The sequence below is a fragment of the Crocodylus porosus genome, unplaced genomic scaffold (assembly GCF_001723895.1).
Source record: "Crocodylus porosus isolate Cpor-Errol unplaced genomic scaffold, CroPor_comp1, whole genome shotgun sequence".
In the NCBI taxonomy this organism is placed as follows: domain Eukaryota; kingdom Metazoa; phylum Chordata; order Crocodylia; family Crocodylidae; genus Crocodylus; species Crocodylus porosus.
The window spans coordinates 23,967,354-23,978,121 of record NW_017728906.1 but is presented as its reverse complement, the minus strand read 5'-3'; the positions used below and the strand labels follow the sequence as shown (position 1 = coordinate 23,978,121).

At 40.6% G+C, this 10,768-nt stretch overlaps 1 protein-coding gene across 1 annotated transcript in view; it reads right to left on the bottom strand.

Moving 5' to 3' along the window:
• The window catches only part of USP25 (ubiquitin specific peptidase 25), a 157,320-nt gene that overhangs the window by 99,350 nt on the left and 47,202 nt on the right, over positions 1–10,768 (bottom strand). The window contains exon 6 of the mRNA XM_019557104.1: positions 6,996–7,119. Coding sequence (XP_019412649.1) covers positions 6,996–7,119 — 124 coding nt within the window. The remainder of the gene's footprint in view (positions 1–6,995; positions 7,120–10,768) is intronic.

The following is a 10,768-nucleotide window of genomic DNA, read 5'->3' as shown; positions in this document are numbered from 1 at the left end:
AAGAGATCGAGAGGGGGAGAGAGATCTTAAGAAAAAGCACACCCTAAAAATGAAATTGTACATCTGTTTCAGGAATTTCCTACTTGTAATATTTCATTCAGTGTTCTGTCAGTGCCAGATTAACCTAATTACCCAGTATTCTGGAGGTTGTACTCCAAGTTTTTAATATTCAAAGATACTGAATTGTTTTGATGGCATATATAAGCAGTTTAGAGATCTATTGCTGTTGTGAATGTTTTGTTTTGTTATTACCCTGTATTATTCATGGAAGCTTTTCAAATTTTATAAAGCTACTTTTCTATTAGCAATGTTATCACACCTTAGAATTATATTATTCTTCAAAATGGACACCAAGTTAAAGTGTTAAAACATTCCTTTTTCTAGATTGAACTCCCTTTAAATAGCACACCCCAATTTTAAAGAGACTGCATGCATATATAATTATAAGAGTTTTTCCTCTCTTCTTGTTCATTTCACTTCAGAGATGTGTCCAAATAGTGCAGAGCAGCCAGATATTTGTTCTGCATTTTAATTGTTAAATGAAATAGGCTGACTTTCATTGTAGCAAAATTAGTGCTACCTCCTGAGGAAACCTCAAGGATGAAGGGATCTAAAGCATGCTTTTCTCAGCTTCATTTCCCCCATCACTGATGTATTTTTGGCCCTCTCTGCAAGTACAGATAAAGGCACAATGGGATCCAATGCATGATCCACACTACCATGCGCTCAGCTGAGGGGCTCCCAGTCATAGGGGCATCCCACACACTCCCAAGACAAGGGGATCATGGTAACCATGACTTTCAGGCTGAAGGGTGTGTGAAACAGCCTGGCATGGGGGATGGCAGCAGTTGCACGCCCCAAGATTCAGGGGTGCTCGAAACTGCCAAGCTTTGGGGATCATAGCAACCATCATTCCCCGGGCATAGGGATTTGATGCTGGGCACAGTGCACCCCTATGGTTGGAGCCCTTGTAGCTGATGGATTTCTAGTTTCTGGGAAGTGCCTGTTCCCCAGACCTGTGCACAGGATGGCAGGTTGCTGCTACAGACTGGGGCTGGTGGCACCACTGGGCTCTCCCCAACACTCCAAATGGGCAGGTTGGGGACAGATATAACAAATGTTGGGGTGGTAGCAATCCCCATCCCAGCACCACCACCTGCCTGAAGCACTGAGAAGAGCCCAGCCTTGCTTGAAGGAATGAGGTGGCAGCACTTGGAGGGGGGCTGCTGCCACCCCAAAATTCACCATAGCCCCTCCCCACCCCCAACTGCCCGCTGGTGGCCTGATAGCATTGCCAGTACCAGCCTGCTGTTGTCACGAACACAGATCTGGGGGCCCAGCCCTCTTGGGGGGTGCAGAGCAGCAAGAGCAACACCCCCATCCCACACCCACTCACAGTTCCTGCTGCCTGCTGCAGCCTCCGCTTCTCCCCACTCACCCCAGTCCCTGCTACAATGGTCACAAGAGTAGCTAATGCCAGCTACCTGTAGCTTCTGGGCTGCACCATGCCCCAAACCTCCCAGGGATCTGCTTCTTCCCATTCACCCCAGCTGCTGCAGCAGACCCAGGAGCAGCTGACACCTGTCACGAACACAGATGTGGGGGCCCACACACACCCCCAGCCCTCCTGTGGGGTGCAAAGCAGCACGAGCCACACCCCCATCCCGCACCCACTCACAGTTCCTGCTGCCTGCTGCAGCCTGGGGCCTCTGCTTCTTCTCACTCACCCCAGTCCCTGCTACAGTGGTCACAGGAGTAGCTGATGCCAGCTACCTGCAGCTGCTGGGCTGCACCATGCCCCAAACCTCCCGGGGATCTACTTCTTCCCGCTCACCCCAGCTGCTGCAGCAGACCCAGGAGCAGCTGACACCACCTGCCTGCACCACAGCAGGGTACAGTCCAGGGGCTGGGGTGACTGGGGACAAGTGGAACCCCAATCACATACGAGTGAATTCACCTCACATAAGGAATTTTGGATAGAAAAGGGGTGATCACATACAAGTGGATTCACATATATGGAACCTGTATAAAAATCAAGGGAAACCTGTAACCATTTAATTGTGTGATAACTGTAACATGTATAATACACCCCTGTGACAGCATGCTAAGGCAGTCACAGTTTTGCTTTGGGAAGAAATCAGCTACTTGAAGGTTAAAGAAAGCTCCAAGATAAATGTCACACTAATTTAAAACAATTTCTTAAACAGTAAGAATGATCTATGTTAATTTAGTCAGTTCTCTACAGTATTGCATTACAATTGAAGTTGTGCTGATGGGGTAGCACCAATCCTGGCTAAGAGAAGCTTTAAATGTAACCTCATACCATCTCCCAGAGAACAATTACACACTTTACAAAAGCAATTTTTTTAAACTGAAGGAAAGTTGCCCAAGTTTGGGGCTCAATTCTGGACAACAGAACTTGTTAGAATATGTAATATTGTTCATATGGCCCATTCTGGAAAATGGCAGTCAGACTAACTCAATATGAATTTCCAAGGCAGTTCCTGCAGAGTTCTTACAACTTCCTATCTGAAATTTAAAAAGTCGCCTCTCTAGGCAAAAAACCCCCGCAAAACATTGGATATGGTCTTCTGTACAAATATAGGAAGGTATTCCCTGTTATATTCCTGCAGCATCTTTGCTCCTACAACTAACGTGTAGCTAAAGACAAGTAGCATTTATGTTCTATTTATTACTTCAGAAGTTGTTTTCACCTTGCATTTTATAATTTTTCTATTTTTTTTTTTTTTTTTTTACGGCAGAATAATATTCATGGGTTCTGTCCTCACCTAAAATCCTGTCTCAATTTTGATAGTTTCAGTTTTAATAATAAATCTTGGAATTCTGCTAGCGTTGTGGCATTATTTCTTAATGATAATGAATCGCCTGCCTGGAAAGGCTTTGTCCAGCCACTAATGTGCCCTTAGACATCCTACTTCTACTATACCTTTGCCTTCTATTGTAAAAAATAACCACAGGCTCCATCATAAGCATTACACTCGATGCAGCAGAAGTTAGCCTGCCAATTACAGTCAGCTTTGGACAAAGTGGTGATGGCTGTGATATAAGCTAACTTAAAATATGAACTTCTGCTCAAAACAAAAGCTAACCATTATAAAATTACTCAAGAGCTTATATTGGATCCCTCCTTTCCTCCCAGTTCTACCCTATGGAAACACTGCCAGAAATTAAGAAATGGTGGCATGATAAGAAAGTCATTCTCCTCTGAAACTGGTCTCAGGGATTGTTCTCACACAAGCAGAAATCACAAATTAATTAGAAAGTAATTTGGGGACATCATAGTTCTGGCTCTAAGCAATATACACATTATTCATAATGAAAACAAATGGAACAGATGAAAACTCCCAAGAATGCGGCCTACAATGAGACGCTAAAAAATTGGAAGCACAAATTCAAACTATGCACAGAAGTATGAATTTTAGCAATCTCAGATATGGCTCAGTATACAAGGGGAAAATGCTTTAGTTATAACAAATCACGAAATCCATGGATGCAACAATCCTTATCCAACCAAAAGTCTGATGTACTTCATTGGAAATAGATTTTAGTAGGGATGTTTTTCCGAATAGCAGTCATAATATGGGGCCATATTTGGAAACCCATTTAAAGTAAAACTTTGACATCCTTACTGTAGGCATCTTATATTGTAAGCATTTACATTCTTAAACTGTTACAGTCTCAATTATTATAATGTTACCATATATTTATACTTTTGTTTGAAACCATTACATTTTAAACAACGATGTAACAGATGGGGAAAATTATACTAAGCTGTAAACTGAAAGAAAGCAGCTGCCAGAGAGATTGCTTTAGGGGGCCCATGAGTCCTGGTCCTATGGTCCAAAAACATTATGTTTGGGCCTGTTATAATGATACCTGAATATAAGATGAACACAAAGACATTATCTTCTCAATATTAATCTCCAGAAGTGGTGAGTGTAAAACATACACATTAACATGGCTAGTAACACAAGTCCTAAATGCCCAGTACGGATAAAAGAGTGGTCACAAGAAAAAGAAAATAGGACAAGCCTTCATACATCAATACAATATTTTAGAGTTGCACACTTTATGGAAATATTCAGTGACAGGAATTTTTTTCCCTTTAAAGTAACAAAACTAAAAATCTTAACTGAAAACAGATTGTGTGTGTGCTTAGCATCTTCTGGACATTTCAGTTACAGATCTTTCAGTATTTATGTAGTCAATCAGAACTTTCTTGATTAAAAATAAGGCAGTCAAACACAAACGCTTAACATTCATGCAATATTAAATTGTACTAGCCAAGTCATTCATAAGTAATAAGTCATCTGTAGTAATCAATGCAGGTTAGGTAATTAACTGCTATATGCATACTTGAAAATGTCTACCTCTATGAAGTAACCAGTAAAAAAAAAAAAAAGCCTTAGCTGATCATTATTTACAGCGTTCCAAGGCCCAGTTTACCTGCCACTTTGATTTTTACCTTTCCTTTAATTTAGTAAACAAAAATCAGAAGCTATTTCAGTTCTTTACACTCGCATTAAAAAGGCAACCCTTTCTAGCTCTCAAACAGTAAAACAAAGTGGCCTGTCAGCTTGCCCAAGAATATAAAACTACCATATTTTCTCACAGGCCACTCACTGCCAAAAACAAACATACCTTGTTTTAGAAAGGCAAACCGAAGAAAGAGAGATTTTGGGACTGCCCAAAACTACTGTCAATTCAGCAGTGGCTGTGAGATTAACATTGGACACCTCCCCTTAATCCTGACTGTCCCTCTACTTGGCTTGTATGATTCAAATTTAAATCACACATATAATTATAATTAAATTATAAATACTTTCTACATTCCAAGGACACCCTTTGTTTTATCTGGGGAAGAAGAACTGGGAAAATGAAAAAAGGTTTAAAGATAGAAGGCCCCAAAAACATGAAAATGGTCCAGAAGGGGCAGTTAAAGCCAAAGAATGGAGAGAAAGAGAATGAAGGCTGCTATGCCAAATAGAGAGCCTCACATCTAGACTCAAAGCAGGATTATTCCTCCTACATCTACACTTCACAAACCCTGAGTATCTCTTACATTACATCAGGCAAAATAGTTCTCACTATATTCTCATACATTGGTATTGCAGAACATGCACATCCCCAAAACCTAAAGAATACCATCACGGCCCTATTCAATAGCTAACAGTAATACTTACTTGCATGCCATGTGCACCTTTTGTATAAAAATCATCACCCTGCCACCCCAAATTGGGGTGCAGATCTTAAAACAGGGTAGCTAACTTTCTGCCCAAAAAGTATCCTTATCCATTTCCTACTCCACAGAAAATCAGCAGCAGCAGCATTACTATTCACACAGCTAAAGGAGTCATTTGACTTAATGGCTTATGTTCTTCACTCCACAGGTGTTGATGGTAGTGGTCTCCTTTTAATAGTCTTGACATTCCACTATCAAGCTAACTTTTCTGAGAGCAATTTTGCTATCTGCTAGCTGCTCCTGCTCTCTCCATTTTCTTATTCTACAGCCCTGAGTACTCTTTAGATGTTCTCAAAACCCTGGAAACTAGTCTTCAGTTGCAGCTAGGGGTTCAGCTTTTGGTTAAGCAAGAAAGTAAGTCGCTGCAGATTAGATTCTGTCTCAGCTCTATGAAGCCGTAACTGGAAAAATCTCTCCCCACTTTATTCTTGCTTCAGGGCATGCTCTAAGCAAGAAAATACAGTTACAGCATCCCCCCACCCCTTTCTTTTTCAGTCCATCTGACTCTTCTGAGCACTTCGAGAGATTTTTATCTAGTCAAAATGTTCAGATGACTCTGACCATTAAATAGTTCTTTCCACTTATCTAGGTGTATTCTTTGGCATGTTTTCTTTTTGTAGTTGGCACACTTGCATTTTTCAAAAATGATATAGAAAATGAAAATAAAAAGACTTTACTTCTAAGAACATGTGGAATTTTTGCTGCAGTATTTTTCTCTCTCACTGCTAAACACAGCATTCCAAGCAGTAGGATTGGAGCAGTGAACTTGCATGATCCAAAATTGCATCAAACCTGGCCAAGAGGACATTCTGAATGATAATCCAGTAGCCAAAGTATGCCTTTTAATAAGACCCAAGTTTCTCAAAACATTTCAAAAAAGTGTGTCCAAGCCAATCAAGAGCTCAATTTATTATAGGAACATAGAAAAGCATGGCAAATTTTCCACTGGGCAATGCTTATAGGCTTATCAAATAAGTCTACTGGAAGTATGTCATATCTTACTTTCAAACAGTCATAATCAAAGTCATTTTCCTCTGTCTGCAGCTTTTTCAGTAAGAACTATACCCACACCTAATTTCAAACCTCAATTGTTTTATCTGTACTGCTGTTCAAAAAGTAGCCCCAAGATAAATTTCTGTATTTTGTAAGCTGCTAAAAAGCAGCCAACACACAACACCCTCCTCCAAGCTTTGGACAAAATGAAGTCTGGTAAATTTCACCCCCCCAAAAAAATTATTTTTTCCCCTAATTTTTGACTAAACAAAAATGAGATTTATAATAAAAATACTTTTTAATAGCTGAAGTTTAATGATTATCAGTGCCACTAAAAGTTAAGAACCCTAATAACCAAACTTTCCTAGCACACACATGAGACAGTGTTATTGTAATAATGAAAAAGAACTTGGAAAAAGAAACCTGCAAGCTGCAAGTGGTAGCTTCTTCATCTTACTGTGCTTTTTCTGATGATACATTGCTACTTCCCTCTTTGATATTTAAACTGTATAGCCATGAGACATTATTAATTTCTACCAAAAACACAGTGGACTATTTTTCTAATGCAGAATATACAATTTAGTAAAAGCAACACTTCAGAAGCCAAGCATAGCAGCAGCACAGATTAAAGTAAACAAGTTATTTTTGGTGTGGTGGTTGTTACAAAGAATAAAATCAATACAGGCCAATCTTCATCTCTTAAAATTTAATTTCTGCTTTATACAAGTTATTTGTTTACCTGCTAATGGCTTGTTCCTCATCTGTTATTCCAGTCTCCCTGAATGCCCTGTTTGATTCCTCCAAACTCAAGGCAATTGCCCTCTGAAGATCATCTTTATCATCTCCAGTGAGATCAATCACATCTGAAAAGCAAAACTATCTTTCTCAAAATTAAAAGTGAAACAGAATGAAAGATAAATCTTACTGTAGAGGATACAAAACTAGCATGGACTGCTAGACTGCATTCAAAACCCTCCTCAGAATTCATTTCTTTTGGCCTACATTCCAACACTCATCTCAAGATCTTCACCACATGCTCCCTCCATCTTGATAAGTAAAGGTGGGGAAAAAACAATAAAACACAACATTGTTCCAAAGAGTTTTTTTCCTTTCTCAAGGTCCTATTTCCCCATAGATGTTATTTTCTTTGAAGTTACCCATCAATTTTAGGGTGCAATTCTGCAAAGTCATTGTTCTCTGAAGCCTCTTTCTTTAAGTGCAGTATGTCAGCAATCCCTTTCATTCCCCACCTCTTCCCAAAGCTATTTAATGAAAATAAAGTTCTCTTGAAGGATACCTTCAAAATGAGAATAGTCAGTATTTCCCTGCATATTTTCTGTATCTGTAAAGTACAGACAAAAGCCCCAACCTTAAAAACACTTAGGTACATACTTGTCAGGGAAACTAGTTATGGGTAAGAATCCAGACTAAGTGAAGTTACACATCTTTACACTGTTATACTCTCCCCCTCCCTCCCAACAACATACACTTTGGTTTGAAACTAAATTAACAGGTTAATTTCCATTCCAAATGATTATTGGGATTATCCAGTCAAACAGGAAAATTCAATCAGGTATTCAAGTAAAAAAATTCAGATCCTCAGTTTAGGAAAACAGGAGAGACTGGATGGCTGCTAAAGAAAAAAAATACTTATGGGTCTATTTCTTTTTTTCCATCAAAATCAAACCACCACAGTCACCTACTGACAAGCAATCTGTAAATTCCCCATTCTAACGACTATAACAAAGTCCCTCAGAAGAAAATACATACTATCAGTCTATGTTGCTAAATTACCCATCCCATAGTCAAGCACAGCCACATGCTTGCCAAAACAGACAATGGAAATAACCATCAGCTACGGAACACAGGCAAAAGGGCTAAGGATTCTAAAGCAAGGTTACTCAACTCCTGGACTGTGGGCCAGATCCAGCCCAGAGTGGCTCCCCATGGGTCCAGGAAGAGCCCTGTGGGCCGTGGCCCTGCACACCAGGTTGGGCACACAGAGCCCAATCCCACGACACGAGGCCAGGCAGGGGCAGTATAAGCATAAGCAAAGGTGGTGCAGACCTGATCCTGGTATGCAGGGTCAAATCCAGCCTGCATACCAGCCCCACACTACTCACTGGCCTACACGCCCAAAATGCTGAACACATCATTTTAAGTACTGATATTTCTGTGACCAAAAAACCCACAATTATGCAATTCAAACAGGGAAAAAGGAAAACATGTAGGTTAAAAATGACTCTCGTACTACCTTCATTAGGACCAGCTAGTTACCCTTTTTCTTCTGTACCAAATAGGAAAGAGAAGCTCAACAAAAAGGAGCATGGAAGGTGTTGTTACTCCAATATTACATCTGGGTGTTAGAGGATAGTGTGGAAAAGGGAATCAGAAATACAGGGTGTAGGGAAGAGACTGTTAGTGGGTGGAGACATGTAAAGCCAAACTAAGTAACATTTCTTCTTAGGTTGTGACTTTTGCCCTGAATATATTGGCATGCTGCAGAGTGAGCATCTATTATTTTCCTGGACTTACTTGGGTGTGGATATGCTCTGTTGGATCAAAATGATATACTAAGCATATTATGCAACAATCATCTCCATAGTTACAGACTACTAGCATACAAGCTAATTATTTCACCAAAGGTTGAAACTGACAGAAGTTTGTGATATCTGTTAATACCGACATCTCTAACAAGCTTAATCCTGGACATCTCCCACTGCCTTTTTCCCCACATCAAGTCCCTTCCCCTCTTCCATTATGGTCCAGGTTATTTTTTGGGGCTTCATTTTAGTTTAGTGATCCCTCAGAAGCACCTGGAATGCTCTTACCTGTAAAAGCAACCTACAAAACCATAATATGCAGAAAATAAAAAAACAGAAGCAAAACACAAAACAAAAAAACCAAGCAAAAAAAGCTTCTCTATCTTTATATATTTTGCACTTGTTGGATTGTTTTAAGTTAATACAGTAGCCTTGAAGAATATTGCAGAGACACTTAAAAATGAAGGGTTCTAAACTTCATTCCCTCGGAGGGGACTAAATCTATTACGAAAATAGTACTTAAATTACAAAAAGGTAACACCTATCGGATTGCGATGTATAGGTTTTAGTGTTTAGCATAACATGAGCCAAAAAACTTGGCCATTTACAAACATGACAGTCACTGTTTCAAACTGTAAGATCTGGCCAGTCAGAGCAGGCACACTCTACTGGTACTAAAACAAAAAAATAAGGCAAAGCAGGATGGCACCTTAGGCCTCTGAAAGGCATTACATTTAATGATTAACAAATAGATTGCACCATAAATTATGAAGTGCCACCCATTCAGCTAATTTAAGGTTTTAAATGTGGCAAACAAGCCACAGAGATGCTCTACATTATTTGCGGATCACAGCTGTGACTAGTTTCTATCGTATCTTAAATTGAACATGTGGCCTATCCATTTGGGACGCAAGACTGTACCCCATACCTGGGGATGCCTTGTGCTCCCATCCTGATGCTAGGCTGAACATAGGGATGGGACACAGGACAGCCCTCACATCTGGGGGACAGCCCCAAGTCCCAAATGTTGAGGCCCCACATGAGATTTAATTTCCCTGGGCAGGGGGAAACCATCAGCTGCCCCCCACCTGGAACCTGTTAAACCATGCACCAGGCAAGTCATACACGGCTGCCCTGTGCATGGATTTAAACTTATGATCCCTGTAATTTGCATGTTTAAATTTACCAGTGTACATGAAGCCTCAGACTGTAGCCCTGGGCACCATGTGTGTCAGCAAGCTGAAAGGGCGCCACACAAACTGCAGCACCAAGTACCAGTCCCCTGTGCGGAGCTCCCTGGGGTGGCAGTAGCATAATTGTGCCGCAGAGAAACACAGACTGACCACAGGCAATAAATCAAGGCTGCGCTATGAACCATTGCCATCTGTTGCCAGGGAGACTAAGGGAGCCTGCAGAACACACAGAGATGTGTGCATAGTCACCCTCTTTAGCTGCACAATGTCAGCACTGTGAGTTTTCCACTATTCAGGGCTTCAGCATTCAAATGTCCGTACACATGGCTCTGGGTAAGTTTCTCTACCAAAATACAGAGAATTCTCCCAAATTATTTAATGCGTGTACTCAGCCTTAGAAAAAAGCCATCAGCAAAGCAGTAGAAAATGGTATTTCCCTATGGGCACCTCATGGTGATCCATTTTTTATTTACAAGAAGCTGTTTAAGTCTCACTTTCTGCTATTATCACCACTGATGAACTGCAGTTCATTGGAACCCCACGTCCACAACTTCTTACATATTTATTCTGCTTCTTCTTCCCATTTATAGCCAGAAACACTGAAATGCTGGAGTCCAGGAACTTCCTTTTCTGGTTTCAAAGTGCTTACGTAGATCACTACTAATTAGGGGTGCACTGATAATGATTTTTAGGCTGATACCAATGGACAATTTTTAACAAGCCTTATCGGCCAATACAGATCCAATTGCCGATACACTGTGCATCCGGATGGTCAG